Source organism: Sebastes fasciatus, chromosome 22 (genome assembly GCF_043250625.1).
Source record: "Sebastes fasciatus isolate fSebFas1 chromosome 22, fSebFas1.pri, whole genome shotgun sequence".
Taxonomy (NCBI): domain Eukaryota; kingdom Metazoa; phylum Chordata; class Actinopteri; order Perciformes; family Sebastidae; genus Sebastes; species Sebastes fasciatus.
The window spans coordinates 24514606-24541519 of NC_133816.1; the positions used below are offsets into that span (position 1 = coordinate 24514606).

Genomic DNA, 26914 nt, shown 5'->3' on the forward strand with positions numbered 1-26914 from the left:
TAAGTCATTAATTAGAATAAAGTCATACATAAAAGTTGTAATATGAGAAAAAAAGATGTAATATGAGAATAAAGTCATAATGTTACAAGAAAAATAAGTAATTTAATTAGAATAAAGACAGACAATTTTAAGAAAAGTCGTAATATTACGAGGATAAAGTCATAACTACGGGAAAAAAATGATTTAATTAGAATAAAGTCATTCAACAAGAGTCATCCTACAATAAAAGAGTCGTAATATTACGAGAATAAAGTCATAGCTTTACGGGAAAAAAAGTTCTATTATGAGAATAGTCATGACTACAAGAAAAAAATTTAATTAAAATAAAGTCATACAATTTTAAGAAAAAATTCTTCATATTACGAGAATAAAGTCATAACTTTACAAAAAAAAAGTAATTTAATTAGAATAAAGACACAATTTTAATAAAAAAGTCATATTAGGAGGATAAAGTCATAACTTTACTAAAAAAAAAAAATTTAATTAAAATAAAGTCATACGATTTTAAGAAAAAAATTCTTAATATTACGAGAATAAAGTCATAACTTTATGGGAAAAAGTTGTAATTTAATCAGAACAAAGTCATACAACAAAAGAGTCATCCTACAATAAAAGTCGTAATATTACGAGAATAAAGTCATGACTACGAGAAAAAATAAGTGATTTAATTAGAACAAAGTCATACAATTTTAAGAAAAAAAAGTCGTAATATGAGAATAAAGTCATAACTTTATGAGAAAAAAAACGTAATATTACGAGAATAAAGTCATAACTTTACGGGAAAAAAAGTCCTAATATGAGAATATAGTCAGAACTTTACAAGGAAAAATAAGTAATTTAATTAGAATAAAGTCATAACTTTATGAGAAAAAAAAACGTAATATTATGAGGATAAAGTCATAACTTTACAAAAAAAAGTGATTTAATTAAAATATAGTGATACAATTTTAAGAAAAAAATTCTTAATATTACGAGAATAAAGTCATAATGTTACGAGAAAAATAAATGATTTAAATAGAATAAAGTCATACAATTTTAAGAAAAAAAAGTCGTAATATTACAAGAATAAAGTCATAACTTTATGAGAATAAATGTAGTGATATTACCTGAATAAAGTCATAACTTGATGGCCCTAACTCTCCGTGGTATTATAGATACCAGTATCTGTATTTACTCGCAGTGAGAGTTTTGACCCTCTTTGCCTTCCATACACGCTCCGCCTATGAGCAGCTCAGTGGAGGAAGCTGCTGCTGCTGCAGCTCACAGCAGAGCTGGACTAGCCTGGCCTGGTCTAGCCTGCCTCTTGTTTTGCAGGCTAGCTCGCACGGATTAAAAACAAACACGCAATGGCGGGTGTGCACGCGCAGGTGAGTAACCTGGAGTTAATAACTCACCTTGTTCACACAACAGCTGATGTGCTGATCAGCTGTGAACCAGCTGTGAACGCTCAGCTGATGCAGCATGCAGCTGCTGCAGCTGTTGGGACGTGGCAACACAGAGGAGCTATTAAAGACAAGGATCTGCTTATTTCTTTAGTGTTATAATATGTTATTAAAGGGTTAGTGGTCATTCAGATCATAAGTTGTATTAACCTACATAAACCTGTCCAGTGAGACCTACAAATGCTATTTCTGTCCCTGTCTCTGTCTCTGTTACAGGACGACCTGCTGAAGATGACACACAGAGACAACTGGAAGTGAGTAGCAGAGGTTTCTTTTCTCATTATACACCCAGAATATGCTCATTTATTATTGTTGTGAAAAATACAGGAATATGTCTAATGTAATGCATCTCTCCTCCCCTCTTGTGTCCTCTGCTTCTTTCTCCCTCAACACCACTTTATCTTTATATATATGTGTGTGTCCTCTGTCGGGGTCAGGGTGCAGCACGAGCGTCTGCATGTGAAGCACAGGGGTCACGAGGCCATGCATGCAGAGATGGTGCTGATCCTCATCGCCACGCTGGTGGTGGCCCAGATAGTCCTGGTGCAGTGGAAGCAGCGGCACCACCGCTCTTACAATGTGAGTGGGGAAGGGGTTGGGGAACGACAGACGTGGACGAGGAAAGGAAAGGCGATATAGGTAGAAAAATGTTAGAAAAAGGCTGAAAAATATGTCAGAAAAAGGCTACAAAATGTCTGAAAAAAAGACTGAAAAATGACGGAAAAATGTCATAAAAATGTCCAAAAAGGCAGAAAAATTTCAGAAAAATATCTGAAAATGTCAAAGAAAAGCCTAAAAAATGTCAGAACAATGTCCAAAAAAAGACTCAAAAATGTCCAAAAAAGGCAGAAAAATGTCAGAATAAATATCTGAAAAAAATGTCAAAACAATGTCTGAAAACAAGACTGAAAAATGTCATAAAAATGCCCAAAAAAGGCAGAAAACAATTCAGAATAAAGACTGAAAAATGTCAGAACAATTTCTGAAAACAAGACTGAAAAATGTCATAAAAATGCCCAAAAAAGGCAGAAAACAATTCAGAATAAAGACTGAAAAATGTCAGAACAATTTCTGAAAAAAAGACCAAAAATGTCTGAAAAAAGACTAAAAAATGCCATAAAAATGTCCAAAAAAAGGCAGAAAAATATCTGAAAAATGTCAGAAAAAAACGTCAGAACAATGTCCAAAAAAAGGCAGAAAAATATCTGAAAAATGTCAGAAAAAAACGTCAGAACAATGTCCAAAAAAAGACTCAAAATGTCTGAAAAAAAGATTCAAAAATGTCCAGAAAAATGTCTAAAAAACTGAAAAATATTGACAATAAGGGGGTTTGTATAAGTGTAATAAACCATCCCGTCTCGTCCTCCTCAGCTGGTGACGCTTGTCCAGATGTGGGTGGTCCCTCTTTACTTCACCATCAAGCTCTACTGGTGGAGGTTTCTGTCCATGTGGGGCATGTTCTCCGTCGTCACCAGCTACGTCATCTTCAGAGCCACTCGCAAGCCGCTGTCCTGCAGGACGCCGAGGTGAGACTGATGGCTGAGACGTGTGGGCCGTTTTTAAACACCATCAAAAGGGCCGGGACGATTCACCTATGTATTATTTCTGTGTTCTTCAGGATGGTGTATAAGTGGTTCCTGCTGATCTACAAGCTGAGCTACGCAGTGGGCGTCCTCGGCTACCTGGCCATCATGTTCACCATGTTCGGCTTCAACGTCTTCTTCAGGTGAGTCACTGCCGACGGTCAGTAGATCAAACATCCAGAGCGTTGTCTGAAGCCCTCTTTATGATAATCACATGCAGTGTTGTCTCCTAATTTCTGCATCCTGGGGTCCCTAAACAGTCTGGAATTACTGTAAAACTGAGACTCTGGTGGATCCAATGAGTCCAACTGGATTCATGTGTGATAATGTTAGTCCCCATAGGAGACATTTCATTGACCTCACTGTATAAAATGACCTGTGGTGACCTCTAGGATAATCACAGCCTCATGAAACTCTACAGCCACAAACTAGAGACCTAGAGCATTCAGAGGATGGATGGATCAGACTAGAGACCTAGAGCATTCAGAGGATGGATGGATCAGACTAGAGACCTAGAGCATTCAGAGGATGGATGGATCAGACTAGAGACCTAGAGCATTCAGAGGATGGATGGATCAGACTAGAGACCTAGAGCATTCAGAGGATGGATGGATCAGACTAGAGACCTAGAGCATTCAGAGGATGGATGGATCAAACTAGAGACCTAGAGCATTCAGAGGATGGATGGATCAAACTAGAGACCTAGAGCATTCAGAGGATGGATGGATCAAACTAGAGACCTAGAGCATTCAGAGGATGGATGGATCAAACTAGAGACCTAGAGCATTCAGAGGATGGATGGATCAAACTAGAGACCTAGAGCATTCAGAGGATGGATGGATCAGACTATAGAACAATTAATTTTAAATAATTCCTTCATTCTGATTTATGACTAGAACAACAGTGACACACAGTGCTGAGTGTACAACAATATCTTTACCATGAGAGATTGAGATATTCAATTGACCTATATCGTGATGGAAGATTTTGTCCATATCACCCATTCCCACTTGAAAATGAAAGTACAGGTTATAATAATAATGTCCAGTGATCTTTCTGTCTGTGTTTGTGCAGGATCAAGGCGGAGGACTCCATGGACGTGGGTGTGATCATGCTGTTTTACGGCCTTTACTACGGCGTCATGGGCAGAGACTTTGCTGAAATCTGCTCTGACTACATGGCTTCTACGATCGGGGTAGGACATGAAAAATGACTTCATGTTTCAACACTAGAGAGTGACTTACACTTCCCGAGGATATCATTATCTCCGATGTCCAACGAGTATATAGACGTCCAAATATCCACCTGGAGATCACAGAATAAAGACGCTCCTTACCACTGCAGAACTTGCTAGAGAATCTTCACGTTTTTAAGTTTTCTTCAGCATCACAGTAATCCAGTGATAGATGTCTGTACATCCATGTGTTCACTGCAAACAGGAGCTGATCATGGCTCATTCGGCATACTTTTAATGCTGCTTACTTGCCAAAATGTAAACAAATATAAGATTAATAAAAACTAACTCAACTTGTATTATACTTTCTCTTTTCAGCTCCCAAATCACTTATTTTTAAGGATCATTATCCCAAAATCAAAGCAAGATATTAATATGAATTACAGTGGAAACATGTGGACGTACAGTACGTGTAGTTGTTTGTTTGTGTGTGTTTTCAGTACTACAACAAGGGAGGCATGCCCAGCAGGAGCCTGACCAACGACATCTGCGCGGTGTGCGGTCAGAGGATCCTGGTGGACGTGGAGGAGGAAGGATTTATAGAAGACACCTACCAGCTCTCCTGTGGACACATGTATCCTAAAGCTCAGCTGATCCCAGCTGGAGAAAGGGACAGCAGCGGCGCAGAGCGCGAGTGCAGCAGCGGCGAGGAGCGCGAGTGCAGCAGCGGCGGAGCTGAGCGCGAGTGCAGCGGAGCTGAGCGCGAGTGCAGCAGCGGCGGAGCGCGAGTGCAGCAGCGGCGGAGCTGAGCGCGAGTGCAGCGGAGCTGAGCGCGAGTGCAGCGGAGCTGAGCGCGAGTGCAGCAGCGACGGAGCTGAGCGCGAGTGCAGCAGCGGCAGAGCGCGAGTGCAGCAGTGGCGGAGCTGAGCGCGAGTGCAGCGGAGCTGAGCGCGAGTGCAGCGGAGCGTCCCATAACCTGCCTAAAAATACTGATGTGTGTCTTCCACAGTAGGAACACTAATATTAAGTTGTTGTCTTTTCAGTATTTCTTCCTTAACTTGCCCCACCCCTTCAGTTTCCACGAGTTCTGCATCCGCGGCTGGTGCATCGTGGGTAAGAAGCAGACGTGTCCGTACTGCAACGAGAAGGTTGACTTGAAGAGGATGATGAACAACCCGTATCCTTTTGCTGTCCCCATGCGGTCGGCTGAGGGATGTGTTCTTTACACTCGTCGTGGTGTTTTGAAGTTTTTAGGACTCATAAAGGTCACGTGATCTCCTGTTTTGACCTGTTGGATCTTCTGGCTGACTCTAAACGTGCATCCAGTGCAACAAAGACATGATTGGGCCGTCATATATTCCGATTTAAGAATGTTACATTAGAAACAAGTAACGTCAGCTAAGTTAACACAGCTTTAATATTGCCTGTTGCATAATGTGCACCCTCTTTAATTTTAGTATAAGGTGCAAGATGCATTTTTTCCGCAGGACTTTACACAGCAAACAGGCATCACCTCTCGTCTATCTGAGCGCTTCTCCTTAATTCCTTCATGTCTCGCCAGCTGGGAGAAGACGCACATCTTGTACGGGCAGCTGCTCGATTGGCTCAGATACCTGGTTGCCTGGCAACCCATCATCATCGGTATCGTCCACGGGATTAACTTCTCCCTAGGCCTCGAGTAGAGCCCTGAAGAACACCGCCGCGAGTACGTCCTGGAGTCGTGGGGGAAAAAGTGCTGAAACCCGCAAACTGTCAAAGTCGGCGCTACAAGGACCTGATTCAGGCTGCTTCTTTGTTTCCTCAGCACATGTTGGACTGAACGCTTGCACAGTTTCCTGCAGACTGATCCCAGGAGGTCTGGGTCTCTGTGTGTGCGGAGGACGCCGTGATGCCAAAACTGCTGGCGACTTACATTCAAGCACAGATCCAGTATTTGATCGTTTCGAAACGAGAAAGATACGTCGAGTTTGGAACTTGGAAATGGAAACGCCATGCATGTTGTTTTTATTGTGATAAATCATTGCTTTACTTGGTACTGTATCATCAAAATGCCTTTTTAAACCGTTTTCATAGTTTGTTTGCTCACTGCTGGTTCTGCTGGAACCACTAATGCCTGCCATACACTCGGAGACTTTGAAAAGACTCAAGTCTGACACCGTCTCACATCTAAAGACGAGGTGTCTCAAGTCCACAGACTTTAATATTTTGCAAAGCCTGGGGATCTTGCAGGGTCACTAGTTACAAGACTAGATTCCTTTAGAGATGATGTCACATCCTGCTCCTGGTGGAAATTTGTAAGAAAACCTGTTGAGGAAGAAGTGGACAGAAATTGCTGCAGCCCTTAAATCCCCGGTGAGTATAGCTATAGCTAGCTGGCCAGCTAACCGCTGTCCCAAATCATGGCTGTATTAGGAGAACTGGATACAGGGATACAGTGGCGCATGATGCCAACATGGCTCGATTTACGACCGAAAAAGTACCCGAATCTTCCGGCGATCTTCTGCATCCATTGGGCCCGTGGAGCAGGCGCAGTAGCGTCCGCTCGGTCACGTGGTTACAGCCATCACGGCTTACTAACTCCGCCTCCCAGCCCTCGTCCTGGGTCTCATTCACATGAACGGAGGAAGGAAAATAACTCTGGATTCGGCGGTGTCGTTCCCAATGTAAGTCTATGGGAAAAAGTATTTTTGGGCCCAAAAAGTTGTAGTACCGCCGTTTGGCCACTACGAAAATTGGCATCAACGACTGGCGCTCTTCCTGGGGGGGCTTGTCCCGAATGGGGCTACTTGCAAGCTAGCATTAGCTACTGGAATGTTTGCTATCAACCTACGAGTTAACTGTGTGTTTCAGCTCGTAGGCTAATAGCAAACATTCCAGTTGTTTGGTGCTGGAGAGAGCGCGTCCTATTGGTTGTTGACAATGTTCGCGTCATTGAACTTAGGATAATATTAAACTTGAGAAAAAGACTGACTTGAGACAGCTTGGACTGAGTTTTATGACCACCTCATACTAAATGATCGAGATCACGGGGAGCGCGCCGCAACCAAGCCCCCCCAGGAAGAGCGCCGGTCGCTGATGCCAATTTTCTTAGTGGCCAAACGGCGGTACTACAACTTCTGTGTCCGTCACGTGACGCCATTGGGCCCAAAAAGACTTTCCCCCATAGACTTACATTGGGAAAGAGACGTCTGTAACTCAGAGGATCATTTATTTTTTAGCTAAATCAGCACTTGAATAGTCCTTATTTAAATCATCAGGTCCTAAATGTTGAAAATTGCACTAATAGCCGAATCCCCGTTACCGAGCGGATGCTACTGCGCCTGCTCCATGGGCCCAATGGATGCAGAAGATCCGGGTACTTTTCCACTCGGAAGTCCAGTCATTTTAGCTTCATGCACCACTGAGCAGCTTTCATAGGAATGAACGGGGCCCCGCCTCCAACGCTGTATCCAGTTCTCTTAATACATCCATGGATGCTACTCTAGCAAAACTCTCGTGATTTTATTCTGACGTTGGAAACATGTCTGCGACAGAGAAATCGCCAAAACACGACTTTTTAAGACTTGATCTGTGGATCGAATTAATTGCAAAAGTTCAAGTCCGATTAGTTGTGTTACATAACCTGTTTACATTTCATGTAACTTGTGTTTTAGTTTGTATGAAGCTAAAGTTGATGCTAACTTATTGTAGCATCTTGCCAGAATGTCAATAATGTTTCTGAACGAGACTCGTTATCACTCAGACTTCCCATCGGGAACTGATTTAAGTATCAGGTTTTCAAAAAGAAAGCTTTCTTTTGCCAAATCGAATCAACATCGCTTTTGTTATGCTGCTGATATTAACTTTGTATTTATTAAATATTTATAAAACCTCATCAGTGTGTCAGAATATGTATTAATTAGAGCCGTCAATCGATTTAAACAGTTAATCGTGATTAATCGCACGTTTTTATCTGTTCAAAATGTACCTTTAAGGGAGATTTGTTAAGTATTTAATCCTCTTATCAACATGGGAGTGGACAAATATGCTGCTTTATGTAAATGTATGTATATATTTATTATTGGAAATCAATTAACAAAACAATGACAGATATTGTCCAGAAACCCTCACAGGTACTACATTTAGCATAAAACAATATGCTCAGATCATAACATGGTTACTGCTGGGTAGCTTAATCCATGACAATACAACATCATTTATTAGTTTATTTATATTTTGTATTGATAATCTGAAGGTTTCAGTTAAAGCAGACATTAAAGTAAAATGGTCTTCTGGGAGATTCTTCTAACACATATTCACTATATATAGTTAACCAGTTTGGTGTAAACTGTTGAAATGTTAAATGAAATATTGACTTGTTTAGGAATACTGGGTCTTGGTGTAACACTGTGAGTGTGAAGGGTTAACAAAATGAACAACTGGAATGAATTACACGCCCAGTGTAGAGAGCGGGTCACTTCACTTCCTGTCTTCTTCAGAGCCAGTCGACTAAAGTCGAGGTAAGAAACCCAGATTCTTTCTTTACATATACAGTATGGTCTTGTGTTTTAAAATATGATTTAAATTAGGGGACTATATGGATAAAACACAACTGTTTTAAAATCTGGTAAAATATAGAATAACATTTTCTTGAATTTGCTCAAGTTTCCAAAAAAAGAAGTTCTGTCGTACTACGCCTTCCGCCTCCCCTCCTAGTTATAGGAGCACTGTTGTGCTGATTGGGCTCACCTCTGCCTAGTTTTATAAATATATATATATATATAAACTGATGTGTTTGTTTGTGAATGCCGTGCATCGTTTTATCAGACAGTCCTGGCACCATGGAGCAAGAGCCATGCGGAGCTACAGGTGGAGCTACAAGCAGAGCTCAGCCGGGTAGAGCTACAGGCCCTCAGGTGAGCTTGTGATATTTGATATTTTAGCAGCTTATCAATGTCTTACGGCTGTGTCACAAAACAATTGCCTCCCTTCACTTACACAATAAAGCTGAAATTGGGTCCAGAAACGGGCTAAAATCATAAAGTGTATTCCCAGCTTTAGGGTGACAATGTTTGAAATGTTGTTGCAACACACCTTTCCATTATCGGATTCATTTTGTGTTTACTTTGAGTCGCCTATTACTGCTTGAGTCCACACCAGATAAAAAAACATCAATGACAATATGGTCCAGTGTTCCACAGGGTACCTCTTTAAGATCAAACATTTCATGAATGAGGCTGATTGTTTCTACAACAGTAAATCTAATTCCTCTTCTCATTTTACAGATTGTTACACGCAGCCGAGGGAGAGTGAAGGAGGAGAACGATGGTGATTCCATGGTGAGTAGACTGTGATATACTGCATGCACAGAAAGTCTTCGGTTTTATTACATCAACAAGGACATGTAACTTTTATTTTCTCACTGGTTTCCTGCAGGACGGACATTTACATCGCTTCCAAGTGATCTTCAGTTCAACTGACCTCAATGAATACACGATTGACTGTGATCAACCTCGCACGGTGCTGGAGGCAATCAAATCAACTGAAAAATATAAGGAGATGAAGTATTCAGATAAAAACATTGTGATTCAGCTGGGTAAAGAGGATAAGAAGTATATCATTCCAACACATTTCCCTTGTTCTTGTATCAAGGAAGGTGAGTCTCTGATCTTATCACATGAATCAAAAGAGGTTGAGGCAGTTCAAGACCAACAAGACAAAACAATACAACCAAGAGACGAGTATTCTGTCTTCTACATTGAAACAGTGGGAGGGGTAGACACCAAACAGAAGAAGCTTTTTAGAAACAATGCTGCTCTCAAGAAGTTCAAGTATCTGTGTGTTTATGGGGAGAAGGGGATGACTGTAGAGGAGGCTCTGAAAAGAGACTCTCGCTTCATCGATGATCTCGGCAGCTTTTATCTGTCTGACAATGAGAATCGAGGCCGTCGCACTGAACGCACACAAAAGGTTGACAACCTGAATGAAAAAGAGTTCAAGATATGTCTTCCGAAGAGGAAGAGAAAAAATGATGAAATACAGCAGGAAAAGCCAGGTGCATCAAAAAATCCACCACAGAAGCGTTATCCTGACATAGAGCCACTCAATCATGTAATAGAGCAGAAAGGAATCAGTGTCGGAGCAGCAACGAAAGAGAAAGACAGCAAACTCAGCGATGAGGAGATTTATGAAGAACTGCGTCAGCAGTTTCCAAGTCTGAAAGAATGGATGGAGAGTAGATTCCGTGAGGATTCTATTCAGAGAGATCTGGACCGAAAATGGATGGAGATTATATTCCCTGCTAAATCTTATCAGACAGCTCTGGACCTGAAGAAGGAAAACTTTGGAAAGATCCAGCGATTGTTCAGTGAAGTTCACAGACTCGGGAAGATGATAAAACTGGGCAAGTCAGTTTGCAAAGTGGTTGTTCAGAATGTTTGTGAGGCGACGGGCTTTGTGCTGTTTGACAACTTCATCTTGACTAATGCACATCTATTGACAGATTGTATTGAAGGTGAAAAGCTGAAGCCGGGTATAAATGTGTATGTTTTCTTTAACTATGACAAACCTGAGCCCGACATGAATTACTACTACTTCCAAGCTCACCGTGAGGTCTGCTACAGTGAGGGTGAGCTTGATTATGCCATACTAGAGCTCGACCTTAAGAGCCGGAAGCAATCAAAACAAACAAATAAAATGAAAGTAGGCCTACCACCAGGGCTCATGAAGAGATTTGGTGAAGCACCTACGACTGGTGAAGCCTGTCTTATTGGTCACCCAGCAGGAGAAGTGAAAAAAATAGATCCTACATGTATCATTGAGAAAGAGAATAGGGAGCAGGCTGCCAATGATCATTTTCATTCATACAAAGACAAACGTTTCGTTATCCACACAATCATTGAGCTTAAAGAGCAAGGCATTGAAAGCATAATGATGGGTGGATGTAGAGCAGACAAAGTAACAACCTACAACACTTCCATGCACCACGGTGCTTCTGGCTCTCCAGTGTTTGATGCTCATGGCAATGTGTTTGGTTTGCACACCGCAGGATTTGTCTACAGGGTCCATTCCGACACAAAGAGTGTGATAGAGTACGCCCAACCTGTGCTTACCATATTTGAACACTTTGTGAGAATGATGAAGGAAAGAGAAAATGTGCAGAGTCTGTTGAAGAGAGTTGGAGAGGAAGCGAAGGGAAACTCAGAACTAGAAAAGGTCTTTGAGTCTGAGTTGAAGGGAAGCAGATATGAGGCGCTGTTAAGGAGCGTTGTAGTCAAGGCAGAGCCAGCTGACTGTGATGAGGACTCAGACTCCGGTGAGTCAATGATTACTGATTAAGGGCATTTTATTAGGCATGATTGATCCGTACCATGCCAGAGTACGATTGCCCCCCTCCCCAGTCCCCCGCCGCTCAGGTTTCACATGAGTAAAGTTGGTCCATACCCGAGTACACTTGTGTCATCATCCACGTGTATTTATGTTGAGAGCAGCTGTTCTAGTGGCGGAGCGTCGTAAAACCTCTTCATTCAAACAAAATAAAACTCACCGAAACCGTCGTCGTTACTTTTTCCAACAACAATTACAAAACTCAAAACTACTCCCTGAATGCTAACGTTACTCGCGTTAAACAGCGGTCCACTTTCGTGGTTTGGTACTGCTGAAAGAATAGGAGAAAGTGTGCAACTCGATGTGGCCTAATTGATATAATTGAATGGGGTTATTGATTAAACAAAAATGCCTAAAAAGACCAAAAACAAATAAAGTAACTAAGAAGGAAAGATCTCCAAAAAGAAAAGTGCACTGGCAGGGAGCTGTCAGAAGAAAACTAAGACAACTTGTTTCTTTAAACTGTCATGAATGAATTCATTGCAGCAATCATGATAGTATCATTCATATCATATATTCTCTTTGTGATTTTTAACCACCTCTTGGTGTAATCATCTAACCATGTAATCATTTAATCATGTAATCATTTAATCATGTAATCATTTAATCATTTGTATTTCATTTCATTTAGCTCATTCATCATTTATAATTGAATTACTTAACTTTTGTTATCTTATCCTTGGTTCATTATATTTTACAGTGTGATGTTTGTGATGTGAAAGAACGAATAAGAGGCGTCTTGCCTAAAAAATGAGAGTTAAAGAACAGAATGTTCACTTTAAGGGTGTTCAAGCTGTTAGAAGAGATTTGATATGAGAAAAGAAGGTTTTACCTTCATTTTTACCTTTGTGTGTTTTTTAATTTGTGTTATCTTATTCATGTAATCCCATATACCAAGCATGTAATGAGCTTTGTGTTCTCATTGCTATGAAGAGGAATGTTTGTAGGCAGGTTGGTGTGCTGTGCAAAGACAATGTGTACTGTAATTAGAACCATCTACTGTTGACTTGCCTGTGACTTTACCTTATTAGCCGTATGACTTTCACATGTATTCTCCTTTTATTATATTAAACTTGTTCTCTTCAAAAATGTGTTTCCTGTCACTGATTTAGGGGGATTAGGGGACGTTTCAGACACTGTTTGATCATCCAACAAGCTTCGTTTGAAGCAAACTGAAGCCTTAAATCTTTGTGATCGCTTTTTCTTTCAACCCACTTTGTGTTTGGTAAGTTGGTCTTCCATATATGGCTTTTCTGCAACTACGGTCACTGTTGAAAAATCCACCTCTATGAATTTAGATTTTATGGTTTTCATCCCGTGTTCTTACCAAATGTCCTTACAGTAATGTTAACTTTATACATTTTCTCTTTGTTAACTTCTATAATATTTTGAAGACATTTAGATTAATTTCCATCAAGCTTTGTGCATCATTGTAAACATTAACATTTTCTAAAAAATAGAGGATTTCATGATTTTCTCTATGCCACTTAAAAATGTAGACAGTAATTCATACACAAAATAAATATAAAATATGTTGGGTTTTTTATGACAGATATTGCAATTCTAATATCTAATGTCTTTATGGGACTTTATTTTTGCCAATATTGCAGATAAATGCCAGCTAGCGAGGTCTGCTACGTTAGCTTTGACTCTTAGCATCTAATGTTCATGAATTCAACAGTAATATTAAGTTATTTTTTAAATGTTACTGAGCTGTATGGTAAGAAGAAGAAGAAAAGGTCATGTTAACCTTGTTTTTATTGATCTAGTCGGGTCACCTACGTCATCCATGTGCTCACCTGCTAACTTCTGTTTCCATGGAAACTAGATTTGTTTGGCTTTGAAAAGAACTTTTTAAGGTATCTGTTCAGTGTCACAGTAAGGACTCAGAAGTGTTGTACTGATGCATTTTGATAAAAACAAAAATCATATAAATGATTAGTAAACCAACAAACTAATGTTAATATGGTGTAGAGTAATGTGTATATGATTAATACTGAATTTATTCATGATTAATATTGAATTAGCTCATTTTATGTATCTCAACATTGAGACCACCAAAAAGTTGTGTTTGGACCCATAAAATGTTCCATACATTTGTATTAAATCACATTACATTGTGTATATATTTATCAAACACTGCACTGCACATTTTAACAAATTGCTGGTACTTAAAAATGCACGTAGTTGCAGAAACACCCATGTACAGCATATATAGTATGTCCTCTTGTATTGTATTTCATAAAAGCTTGAACATAGACTAAGCAAAAATGTGAATTGCAGCAGTAGGTTTACAACTGGGAGGATTTAAAACTTAAAACATGTTCCTCATTACTGCTGTTACTTTTCCTGACTTCATTTAAGTGCTGAAGCTGTTTACTGTTGCCAGAATCAGTTTCACTTCTACTGAACCGTCCTCAGGTTGTAGCAGAAATCAGTTTCACTTCTACTGAACCGTCCTCAGGTTGTAGCAGAAATCCCAAACCAACAGCTCCCCTAAGTGGCCTTTTCACCACACTACCAGCAAAAGAAGCTGCAGCACATCTTCTTCACTTATAGTTGAAAGTCTTTGACATTTCTTACTACCAAAGGAAACATGATTAAAGCTTATTACAAAGGATGATATTGATTGATTTGGAGATGCATTTTTATTTTGTCAATCTTGTTGCTTTGGGTTTTGAAACCCTGCTTTAAAGGGACAAATATTTAATGCATTACATTTTTTGACAAATTTTCAATGAATCAAAAGATTATGTACAATTTAAAATGAGACAATGTAATGTGTGTTATACAAACTATATTTATCACCAAACTCTTTATTTTGAATTGTCATTTAAACAAACACTTGCAAAATATCATTTGAGTTCATCAAAGCGTTGAAGCTACAAAAGTTTGACAAAGATAACGAAAAACAGGAACACATGGGAGGTGACCAAACCTGGTAATTCAACCCGGTCTCACTCCCGACTCATCAAACATCGCCGATTGGTCAGCGCCCCTCAGCATCGGAAACTGACGCACGAAGGCACCCTTTATCGACAGCATGTGACAACCCGGGCTTTCAACTGACTCCAATGTAAACCCACCGCTTGCACGGTGTCGTTTGGGGGCCTGAGTCCTACTGATCAAGGTCCGGTCTTCACAGAGTCGGTTGTTTGGGAATGCAGCCCAAAGCGCGTGGTAAACTCCATCCAAGGCTAAATACCAGCACGAGACGGATAGTCGACAAGTACCTTTAAGGGAAAGTAACGTTATTTTGTCCCGTCATTTGTTAGTCACGTGACTCATCGGTATCGTCAGTCCTGTGAGTCATGTGAGTCGCTAGTCAGTGAAGTTCCTGTGAAAACGGGAGTTTATTTTGAAAGGATACTATACATGTAACGAGCATATATTGACACGCCATCCCTGGTCCGTCCAAAAGTACAAGAGGGGTACACCGTGTATCAATCTCCGATGCCGTATTTGACGAGTTGTATATTTATATTGTCGGTTTCAGAAAGCTAGTTGGGGAGGTGCTCTTTAACATATTTTATGTTAAAGTGCTTACTAACTCCGCCTCCCAGCCCTCGTCCTGGGTCTCATTCACATGAACGGAGGAAGGAAAATAACTCTGGATTCGGCGTCGTCGTTCCCAATGTAAGTGTATGGGAAAAAGTATTTTTGGGCCCAAAAAGTTGTAGTACCGCCGTTTGGCCACTACGAAAATTGGCATCAACGACTGGCGCTCTTCCTGGGGGGGGGGCTTGTCCCGAATGGGGCTATTTGCAAGCTAGCATTAGCTACTGGAATGTTTGCTATCAACCTACGAGCTAACTGTGTGTTTCAGCTCGTAGGCCAATAGCAAACATTCCAGTAGCTAACGTTAGCTTGCAAGTTGCACCGTTTGCGATAGTGGTTAGCTAGCTAGCTATAGCATATAGCATACTCACTGCAGCTTTTTTCCCTCTCAACTCTTTCGTGGTACGAATGAGACGACACGTCTTGTTCACTCCACAACTGCCACCAGTTCCTCCATGATTACTTTCTAACGCCGTTGGCTGCTTCCTGTTTGGTGCTGGAGAGAGCGCTCCAATTGGTTCTTGACAACGTTCGCGTCATTGAACTTAGGATAATATTAAACTTGAGAAAAAGACTGACTAGAGACAGCTTGGACTGAGTTTTATGACCACCTCACACTAAATGATTGAGATCACGGGGAGCGCACCGCAACCAAGCCCCCCCCCAGGAGGAGCGCCGGTCGCTGATGCCAATTTCCTTAGTGGCCAAACGGCGGTACTACAACTTCTGTGTCCGTCACGTGACGCCATTGGGCCCAAAAAGACTTTCCCCCATAGACTTACATTGGGAAAGAGACGTCTGTAACTCAGAGGATCAATTATTTTGAGGTAAATCAACACTTGAATAGTCCTTATTTAAATCATCAGGTCCTAAATGTTGGAAATTGCTCTAATAGCCGAATCCCCGTTACCGAGCGGACGCTACTGCGCCGGCTCCATGGGCCCAATCGATGCAGAAGATCCGGGTACTTTTCCACTCGAAAATCGAGTCATTTTGGCTTCATGCACCACTGAGCAACTTTCATAGGAATGAACGGGGCCCCGCCTCCAACGCTGGATCCAGTTCTCTTAATACATCCATGGATGCTACTCTAGCAAAACTCTCGTGATTTTATTCTGACGTTGGAAACATGTCTGCGACAGAGAAATCATCAAAACACGACTTTTTAAGACTTGATCTGCGGATCGAATTAATTGCAAAAGTTCAAGTCCGATTAGTTGTGTTACATAACCTGTTTACATTTCATGGAACTTGTGTTTTAGTTTGTATGAAGCTAAAGTTGATGCTAACTTATTGTAGCACTTGCCAGAATGTCAATAATGTTTCTGAACGAGACTCGTTATCACTCAGACTTCCCATCGGGAACTGATTTAAGTATCAGGTTTTCAAAAAGAAAGCTTTCTTTTGCCAAATCGAATCAACATCGCTTTTGTTATGCTGCTGATATTAACTTTGTATTTATTAAATATTTATAAAACCTCATCAGTGTGTCAGAATATGTATTAATTAGTGCTGTCAATCGATTAAAACAGTTAATCGTGATTAATCGCACATGTTTTTATCTGTTCAAAATGTACCTTTAAGGGAGATTTGTCAAGTATTTAATATTCTTATCAACATGGGAGTTGACAAATATGCTGCTTTATGCAAATGTATGTATATATTTATTATTGGAAATCAATTAACAACACAAAACAATGACAGATATTGTCCAGAAACCCTCACAGGTACTACATTTAACATAAAACAATATGCTCAGATCATAACATGGTTACTGCTGGGTAGCTTAATCCATGACAATACAACATTATTAATTAGTTTATTTATCTTTTGTATTGATAATCTGAATATGCAAACTGGTACTGTTAGTAAATAAAAGTTATAAATAAATGCACCGAGGGTTTCAGTTAAAGCAGACATTAAAGTAAAATGGTCTTCTGGGAGATTCTTCTAACACATATTCACTATATATAGTTAACCAGTTTGCTGTAAACTGTTGAAATGTTAAGTGAATATTGACTTGTTTAGGAATACTGGGTCTTGGTGTAACACTGTAGTGAGAAGGGTTAACAAAATGAATATATGCCATCCACCTTATTCCTAGCCCCCATGATGCCTTGCATGAATTATGTCCGTATCTTCCGGCGCGTCTTGTCACTGAATCGTTTTCCATGGTAACGCTACACTAATCGTCTCTTCTAAACCGATTGTATTAATACATCTAGTAAAACATGTGTGAACACCACCTGTTACAGCTCAGACAGGATCATGTGATCAAAGCTCTGCCTTCTACTATGGAGGGATGGAGGACGACCTGAAGAAGTGGCCTCGGATAACCTACACTAGCAGATTTAGCTACGTTATTGACTCCGTTGCTGCAGACGGTGAAGAGATGAACAATCTGAACGGTACTTCCACAGTAACAAGGTTTTGTTTTTTACACACATAGCCGTACTGAAACTATCTGTAGTCTAATGCTGCCCTGCACTCTGTGCCATGAACTGCCTTACATTATAAACTTTACAGAAAATAATAAAAGTAACTGTCTGTCATTAAACCAACACTACAATGCTGAGTCTTCCCTACACATGAACATCATAGCTGATGATCTCCTGGCTCTGCTGTCGGTCCTTTTAAGGACCCGACGTCTCTCCTCCGCTGCTCTTTATAGCCCAACTAACGTACACTAACTATATTCTGTACACTAACCATGTTCTGTACAGATGACATTTTTCCACCGATCGCTGAATAAATACTTCCAGATCGTGTATAACATTTATATGAACGTCATCCTCAGTTACACCGCTTTCATTCCCGACCGAGCCAGAGACCTCCTCCGTTTGTTCCTGTGAGGTTTCAGTCAGTTTGTGAGGTGCGCCCACAGAGCCCAGTCCCGTCTGCAGCTAGAGAGGGGAGATGACTAGAGCAGCGAAAATGTACATTTTAACTTAATTTAGTCTTCTCACAGTACTGTAGTCTGTATGAAATGATTATTATGCTATCACACGTTGTTAAATATATTTTTTTAATGTGCGCAAGTTCTGTTCTTTATTATCATCATTATGCACATTCATTACAACGAAGCAATCATTGGCTCTTGAATCTCAGGATCCCTTCAACAATGATCAGTAAATATGTCGGCTACGCCTTTATCAAAAATGTGTGCGTGCGTGTGTGCCAACAAAGGACTTCATTTGTTGGCACTTTATTAGTTTCACCTTTAATCATCAAGTGGTGTATTTATAGATGCCCTGGATGAACCAGTGGAACAGGTCTGGCTGGTAGCAGGGCTACTAATGTTCTTCCTCCTCCCCTCCTAGTTATAGGAGCACTGTTTGTGTGCTGATTGGGTTCACCTGTGCCTAGTTTACTCTGAACAGCACAGGCTATATACAGCTCTGGAAAAAAATAAGAGACCACTTCAAAATTATCAGTTTTTCTGGTTTTACTATTTATTGGTATGTGTTTGAGTAAAATTCTAATTTTTGTTTAATTCTATAAACTACCGACATCATTTCTCCCAAATTTCAAATACAAATATTGTCATTTAGAGCATTTATTTGCAGAAAATGACATCTGGTCAGAATAACTAAAAAGATGCAGTGTTTTCAGATCTGGAATAATGCAAAGAAAACAAGTTCATATTCATTTTTAAACAACACAATACTAATGTTTTAACTTAGGAAGAGTTCAGAAATCAATATTTGGTGGAATAACCTTGATTTACAATCACAGCTTTCATGCGTATTGGCATGCTCTCCACCAGTCTTTCACATTGCTGTCCGGTGACTTTATGCCACTCCTCAGCTCGGCTTTGTTTGAGGGCTTGTGACCATCCATCTTCCTCTTGATCACATTCCAGGTTTTCAATGGGATTCAGGTCTGGAGATTGGGCTGGCCATGACAGGGTCCTGATCTGGGGGTCCTTCATCCACACCTTCACTGACCTGGCTGTGTGGCATGGAGCATTGTCCTGCTGGAAACAACACTCCTCAGAGTTGGGAACATTATTCAAGATCTGAAAACACTGCATCTTTTTTGTTATTTTGACCAGTTGTCATTTTCTGCAAATAAATACTCTAAATGACAATATTTATATTTGAAATTTGGGAGAAATGTTGTCAGTAGTTTATAGAATAAAACAACAATTTGAATTTTACTCAAACACATACCAATAAATAATAAAACCAGAGAAACTGATAATTTTGAAGTGGTCTCTTAATTATTTCCAGAGCTGTATATATATATATATATTTATAAATATATATATATATATACAAACACATACTGTATACACACACATACATACAGAGTACAGTAAGTAAAATATATAGAGGTAAAGTGACAGTATAATGGTGAAGTGTCATAGTAATGAGCTCAGGAAATTGCACAACATACTTATTACCGCATCACTTGAATGTCCTTGTCCAACTGATGTGTTTGTTTGTGAATGCCGTGCATTGTTTTATCAGACAGTCCTGGTACCATGGACCAAGAGCGAGGCGGAGCTACAGGCCCTCAGGTGAGCTTGTGATATTTGATATTCTAGCAGCTTATCAATATCTTACGGCTGTGTCACAAAACAATTGCCTCCCTTTACTTACACAATAAAGCTGAAATTGGAGCCAGAAACAGGTTAAAATCATAAAGTGTATTCCCAACTTTAGGGTGACAATGTTTGAAATGTTGTTGCAACACACCTTTCCAATATCGGATTCATTTTGTGTTTACTTTGAGTCGCCTATTACTGCTTGAGTCCACACCAGATAAGCAACTGTTAAAAATCATCAAGGACAATATGGTCCAGTGTTCCACAGGGTACCTCTTTAAGATCAAACATTTCATGAATGAGGTTGATTGTTTCTACAACAGTAAATCTAATTCCTCTTCTCATTTTACAGATTGTTACACGCAGCCAAGTTGGAGTGAAGGAAGAGCGCGATGGTGATTCCACGGTGAGTAGACTGTGATATACTGCATGCACAGAAAGTCTCCATTTTGTAACTTTTATTTTCTCACTGGTTTCCTGCAGGCCGGACATTTACATCGCTTCCAAGTCAAATGCAGTTCTACTGAGCCCAATGAATACACAATTGACTTTGATCAACCCTGCACGGTGCTGGAGGCAATCAAATCAGCTGAAAACTTCAAGAAGAAGATGAATTGTTCAGATAAAAACATTGTGATTCAGCTGGGTAAAGAGGATAAGAATTATATATTTGCAACACATTTCCCTTGTTCTTGTATCAGGAGAGGTGCGTCTCTGATCTTATCATATAAATCAGAACAGGTTGAGACAGTTCAAGACCAACAAGACAAAACAATACAACCAAGAGACGAGTATTTTGTCTTCTACATTGAAACAGAGGTAGGGCTAGACACCAAAACAAAGAAGCCCTTTAGAAACAATGCTGTCAATAAGTTCAAGTATCTGTGTGATTATGGGGAGAAGGGGATGACTGTAGAGGAGGCTCTGAAAAGAGACGGTCGCTTCATCGATGATCTCAGCAACTTTATTGAGAACTTTACTAAGATTTATGAAGAACTGCGTTAGCAGTTTCCAAGGCTGAAAGAACTGATGGAGAGTAAAGTCCTTGCTAATTATTATCATTATCACACTAAATGATTGAGATCACGGGGAGCGCGCCGCAACCAAGCCCCGCCAGGAAGAGCGCGGGTCGCTGATGCCAATTTCCTTAGTGGCCAAACGGCGGTACTACAACTTCTGTGTCCGTCACGTGACGCCATTGGGCCCAAAAAGACTTTCCCCCATAGACTTACATTGGGAAAGAGACGTCTGTAACTCAGAGGATCATTTATTTTGAGGTAAATCAGCACTTGAATAGTCCTTATTTAAATCATCAGGTCCTAAATGTTGGAAATTGCACTAATAGCCGAATCCCCGTTACCGAGCGGACGCTACTGCGCCGGCTCCATGGGCCCAATGGATGCAGAAGATCCGGGTACTTTTCCACTTGAAAGTCCAGTCATTTTAGCTTCATGCACCACTGAGCAACTTTCATAGGAATGAACGGGGCCCCGCCTCCAACGCTGGATCCAGTTCTCTTAATACATCCATGGATGCAACTCTAGCAAAACTCTCGTGATTTTATTCCGACGTTGGAAACATGTCTGCGACAGAGAAATCGCCAAAACACGACTTTTTAAGACTTGATCTGCGGATCGAATTAATTGCAAAAGTTCAAGTCCGATTAGTTGTGTTACATAACCTGTTTACATTTCATGTAACTTGTGTTTTAGTTTGTATGAAGCTAAAGTTGATGCTAACTTATTGTAGCACTTGCCAGAATGTCAATAATGTTTCTGAACGAGACTCGTTATCACTCAGACTTCCCATCGGGAACTGATTTAAGTATCAGGTTTTCAAAAAGAAAGCTTTCTTTTGCCAAATCGAATCAACATCGCTTTTGTTATGCTGCTGATATTAACTTTGTATTTATTAAATATTTATAAAACCTCATCAGTGTGTCAGAATATGTATTAATTAGTGCCGTCAATCGATTAAAACAGTTAATCGTGATTAATCGCACATGTTTTTATCTGTTCAAAATGTACCTTTAAGGGAGATTTGTTAAGTATTTAATACTCTTATCAACATGGGAGTGACCAAATATGCTGCTTTATGCAAATGTATGTATATATTTATTATTGGAAATCAATTAACAACACAAAACAATGACAGATATTGTCCAGAAACCCTCACAGGTACTACATTTAACATAAAACAATATGCTCAGATCATAACATGGTTACTGCTGGGTAGCTTAATCCATGACAATACAACTTAATTTATTAGTTTATTTATATTTTGTATTGATAATCTGAATATGCAAACTGGTACTGTTAGTAAATAAAAGTTAGAAATAAATGCACCGAGGGTTTCAGTTAAAGCAGACATTAAAGTAAAATGGTCTTCTGGGAGATTCTTCTAACACATATTCACTATATATAGTTAACCAGTTTGCTGTAAACTGTTGAAATGTTAAGTGAATATTGACTTGTTTAGGAATACTGGGTCTTGGTGTAACACTGTAGTGAGAAGGGTTAACAAAATGAATATATGCCATCCACCTTATTCCTAGCCCCCATGATGCCTTGCGTGAATTATGTCCGTATCTTCCGGCGCGTCTTGTCACTGAATCGTTTTCCATGGTAACGCTACACTAATCGTCTCTTCTAGAGCGATTGTATTAATACATCTAGTAAAACATGTGTGAACACCACCTGTTACAGCTCAGACAGGATCATGTGATCAAAGCTCTGCCTTCTACTATGGAGGGATGGAGGACGACCTGAAGAAGTGGCCTCGGATAACCTACACTAGCAGATTTAGCTACGTTATTGACTCCGTTGCTGCAGACGGTGAAGAGATGAACAATCTGAACGGTACTTCCACAGTAACAAGGTTTTGTTTTTCACACACATAGCCGTACTGAAACTATCTGTAGTCTAATGCTGCCCTGCACTCTGTGCCATGAACTGCCTTACATTATAAACTTTACAGAAAATAATAAAAGTAACTGTCTGTCATTAAACCAACACTACAATGCTGAGTCCTCCCTACACATGAACATCATAGCTGATGATCTCCTGGCTCTGCTGTCGGTCCTTTTAAGGACCCGACGTCTCTCCTCCGCTGCTCTTTATAACCCAACTAACGTACACTAACTATATTCTGTACACTAACGATGTTCTGTACAGATGACATTTTTCCACCGATCGCTGAATAAATACTTCCAGATCGTGTATAACATTTATATGAACGTCATCCTCAGTTACACCGCTTTCATTCCCGACCGAGCCAGAGACCTCCTCCGTTTGTTCCTGTGAGGTTTCAGTCAGTTTGTGAGGTGCGCCCACAGAGCCCAGTCCCGTCTGCAGCTAGAGAGGGGAGATGACTAGAGCAGCGAAAATGTACATTTTAACTTAATTTAGTCTTCTCACAGTACTGTAGTCTGTATGAAATGATTATTATGCTATCACACGTTGTTAAATATATTCCCCTTTGTTGAATAAATGCTTTAAAATGGGCATTTTTAACATCAATGGTGCTGCAGCAGCAACTCTGTCAACACAGACGCTGTTTGCATGTAATCCTGCGCCCAATATTGATGTTGCAGCAGTGTTCTTTAATAAAACATAAATAAAGTTAACGTTTATTACATCAATTGAATATTTTGACATTTAAAATTTAAATTAATCGCCGTTGAAATCCTGTTATGGCATCTGTACGGAACACCGTTAAGCTTAATGATCTTCCTACACAGGCAGAGAAATTACTTCTCCCCACTTTACTCAAAAACTCTTGGTCCAAAAGACATCAGTCAAAGTGTAGACTGTCTGATGGACATTCCCTCCAGAGGATGAGCACACAAACAAGCTTGTCTGGCTCTTGATAACAGAGGAGTGCTGCCCGGCGTGGCGCTGACGGGCGTAAAGTGTATAGAACACCGTACCACAGCTCCGCAATGACATTTTAGAAAATGCCATTTTAACGTTAGTTAAATATCTGTTAAAAATAAAGCAGGATTTTGTAAAATGAAGGTGAATCACTTTTCAAAAGAAGCACCGTTGGTGGTTCTGCTACTTCCGCTACCTTACCGGAAGTTACGGACATAATCATTTTTACAGTAACGCCTCTGAGAATAATAATCAACATGACGTGAACAACTTGAATGAAATACACGCCCAGTGTAGACAGTGAGTCACTTCACTTCCTGTCTTCTTCAGAGCCAGTCGACTAAAGTCCAGGTAAGAAACCCAGATTCTTTCTTTACATATACAGTATGGTCTTATGTTTTAAAATTTGATTTAAATAGGGGAATATTTGGATAAAACACAACTGATTTCAAATCTGGAAAAATATAAATTACATTTTCTTGAATTTGCTCAAGTTTCCCAAAAAAGAAGTTCTGTCGTACTACGTCTGTAAGTACCTTTAACGCCTAGTAAGAAATTCATTTGTAATTCGTTAAGAGCCATCTTGACATTTGCTCGGCGTTAAAACATAATGTGTGTTACTGTTCTGTGATCTCTTATCACACGCATGTGCCTGTTTTTTTTAATGTGAGCAGGTTCTGTTCTTTATTATCATCATTATGCACATTAATTACAACGAAGCAATCGTTGGCTCTTGAATCTCAGAATCCCTTCAACAATGATCAGTAAATATGTCGGCTACGCCTTTATCAAAAATGTGTGCGTGCGTGTGTGTGTGTGTGCCAACAAAGGATTTCATTTAGATAAGTTTCACCTTTAATCATCACGTGGTGTTTTATAGATGCCCTGGATGAACCAGTGGAACAGGTCTGGCTGGTAGCAGGGCTAATGTTCTTCCTCCTCCCCTCCTAGTTATAGGAGCACTGTTTGTGTGCTGATTGGGTTCACTTGTGCCTAGTTTACTCTGAACAGCACAGGCTATATATATATATATACTGTATATAAACACATACATACAGAGTACAGTAAGTAAAGTATATAGAGGTGAAGTAACAGTATAATGGTGAAGTGTCATAGTAATGAGCTCAGGAAATTGCACAACATACTTATTACCACATCACTTTAATGTCCTTGTCCAACTGATGTGTTTGTTTGTGAATGCCGTGCATTGTTTTATCAGACAGTCCTGGCACCATGGAGAAAAAGCCCGGCGGAGCTTCAAGCGGAGCTTCAGGTGGAGCTTCAGGCAGAGCTAGAGGCAGAGCTAGAAGCAGAGCTAGAGGCAGAGCTACAGGCGGAGCTTCAAGCAGAGCTCAGCCGGGCGGAGCTCAGCCATGTAGAGCTACAGGCCCTCAGGTGAGCTTGTGATATTTGATATTCTAGCAGCTTATCAATATCTTACGGCTGTGTCACAAAACAATTGCCTCCCTTCACTTACACAACAAAGCTGAAATTGGGTCCAGAAACGGGTTAAAATCATAAAGTGTATTCCCAGCTTTAGGGTGACAATGTTTGAAATGTTGTTGCAACACACCTTTCCATTATCGGATTCATTTTGTGTTTACTTTGAGTCACCTATTACTGCTTGAGTCCACACCAGATAAGCAACTGTTAAAAAACATCAATGACAATATGGTCCAGTGTTCCACAGGGTACCTCTTTAAGATCAAACATTTCATGAATGAGGTTGATTGTTTCTACAACAGTAAATCTAATTCCTCTTCTCATTTTACAGATTGTTACACGCAGCCGAGGGAGAGTGAAGGAGGAGAACGATGGTGATTCCATGGTGAGTAGACTGTGAAATACTGCATGCACAGAAAGTCTCCGGTTTTATTACATCAACAAGGACATGTAACTTTTATTTTCTCACTTGTTTCCTGCAGGACGGACATTTACATCGCTTCCCAGTCAAATCCAGTTCTACTGAGCCCAATGAATACACAATTGACTTTGATCAACCCTGCACGGTGCTGGAGGCAATCATATCAACTGAAAAATATAAGGAGATGATGAAGTCTTCAGATAAAAACATTGTGATTCATCTGAGTAAAGAGGATAAGAAGTATATCATTCCAACACATTTCCCTTGTTCTTGTATCGAGGAAGGTGAGTCTCTGATCTTATCACATGAATCAAAAGCGGTTGAGGCAGTTCAAGACCAACAAGACAAAAAAATACAACCAAGAGACAAGTATTCTGTCTTCTACATTGAAACAGAGGTAGGGCTAAACACCAAAAAAAAGAAGCTTTTTAGAAACAATGCTGTCAAGGGGTTCGATTATCTGTGTGTTTATGGGGAGAAGGGGATGACTGTAGAGGAGGCTCTGAAAAGAGACGGTCGCTTCATCGATGATCTCGGCAGCTTTCATCTGTCTCATAATGACGATTCAAGCCACCGCACTGAACGCACAGACAAGGTTGACGACCTGCATAAAAAAGAGTTCAAGATATGTCTTCCACGGGGCAAGGGAACAAATGATGAAATACAGCCAGGTGCATCAAAGCCACTCGACGATGTGGTAAAGCAGAGAGGAATCAGTGTCAGAGCAGCAATGAAAGAGAGAGACAGCAAAGTCAGTGATGAGGAGATTTATAAAGTACTGCGTCAGCAGTTTCCAAGGCTGAAAGAATGGATGGAGAGTAGATTCCCTGCTGATTCTTATCAGAAAGCTCTGGACCTGAAGAAGGAAGACCAGCGATTGTTCAGTGAAGTTCCCAGGGAGATGATCCTGGAACGGGGCAAGTCAGTTTGCAAAGTTGTTGTTCAGAATGGAGCTACGGGAACGGGCTTTGTGCTGTTTGACAACTTCATCTTGACTAATGCACGCATATTGAAAGGTTGTGTTGAAGATGAAAAGCTGAAGCCGGGTATAAATGTGTGTGCTTTATTTAACTATGACGACCCTGAGCCCGACATGAATAACTACTGCTTCAAAGCTCACCGTGGGATCTGCTACAGTGATGAGCTTGATTATGCCATACTACGGCTCAACCTTGAGAGCCAGAACCCATCAACACAAACAAAAGAAACGGAAGTAGACCTACCACCAGGGCTCATGAAGATATTTGGTAAACTACCTACGACTGGTGAAGCCTGTCTTATTGGTCACCCAGCAGGACAAGTGAAAATAATAGATCTTACATGTATCATTGAGAAAGAGAATAGGGAGCAGACTGTCGATGATGATATTCCTTCATACAAAGACAAACGTTTCGTTGTCCACTCAATCAATGAGCTTAAAGAGCGAGGCATTGAAAGCATAATGATGGGTCAAAATAAAGCAGACAATGTAACGACCTACAACACGTTCATGTACCACGGTGCTTCT

At 40.2% G+C, this 26914-nt stretch overlaps 3 protein-coding genes and 2 long non-coding RNA genes across 9 annotated transcripts in view; 3 read left to right on the forward strand and 2 right to left on the reverse strand.

Annotated features, from left to right (window-relative positions):
* Nucleotides 1-1191: 1191 nt before the first annotated feature.
* Nucleotides 1192-8073, forward strand: rnf175 (ring finger protein 175). The gene is made up of 9 exons (XM_074623338.1): nt 1192-1367; nt 1659-1696; nt 1880-2021; nt 2814-2968; nt 3061-3168; nt 4100-4220; nt 4700-4833; nt 5275-5376; nt 5761-8073. Exons 1-9 carry the CDS (start codon nt 1347-1349, stop codon nt 5879-5881), a joined length of 942 nt encoding a protein of 313 aa, XP_074479439.1. The 5' UTR covers nt 1192-1346; the 3' UTR covers nt 5882-8073.
* Nucleotides 8074-8638: 565 nt separating this feature from the next.
* Nucleotides 8639-12653, forward strand: LOC141760479 (serine protease FAM111A-like). The gene is made up of 4 exons (XM_074623336.1): nt 8639-8698; nt 9006-9094; nt 9464-9517; nt 9615-12653. The coding sequence occupies exons 2-4, from the start codon at nt 9020-9022 to the stop codon at nt 11514-11516; spliced, it is 2031 nt and encodes a 676-aa protein (XP_074479437.1). The 5' UTR covers nt 8639-8698; nt 9006-9019; the 3' UTR covers nt 11517-12653.
* Nucleotides 12654-19618: 6965 nt separating this feature from the next.
* The window catches only part of LOC141760478 (uncharacterized), a 42859-nt gene continuing 35563 nt past the window's right edge, over nt 19619-26914 (forward strand). For 2 of the 5 annotated variants that reach the window (XR_012592376.1, XR_012592378.1), the window contains exon 1: nt 19619-19644. Coding sequence is in view for 1 of the 5 variants with exons in the window: in XM_074623335.1 (XP_074479436.1) it covers nt 24777-24816; nt 24877-24938; nt 25318-25371 (156 nt within the window). In the remaining 4 variants the exon portion in view is untranslated. Of the gene's footprint in view, nt 19645-20023; nt 20078-20154; nt 21604-24768; nt 24817-24876; nt 24939-25317; nt 25372-26914 lie in introns of those variants that run through there. The other 3 variants (XR_012592375.1, XM_074623335.1, XR_012592377.1) reach the window with 3 other exon arrangements.
* The window catches only part of LOC141760484 (uncharacterized), a 39579-nt gene continuing 33357 nt past the window's right edge, over nt 20693-26914 (reverse strand). The window contains exon 3 of the long non-coding RNA XR_012592380.1: nt 20693-20740. This is a non-coding gene — a long non-coding RNA (uncharacterized LOC141760484). The remainder of the gene's footprint in view (nt 20741-26914) is intronic.
* LOC141760485 (uncharacterized) lies at nt 22029-25372 on the reverse strand. The gene is made up of 3 exons (XR_012592381.1): nt 25316-25372; nt 24765-24810; nt 22029-22532 (listed from the first exon to the last, which is right to left on the reverse strand). It is a non-coding gene; the product is annotated as an uncharacterized LOC141760485 (long non-coding RNA).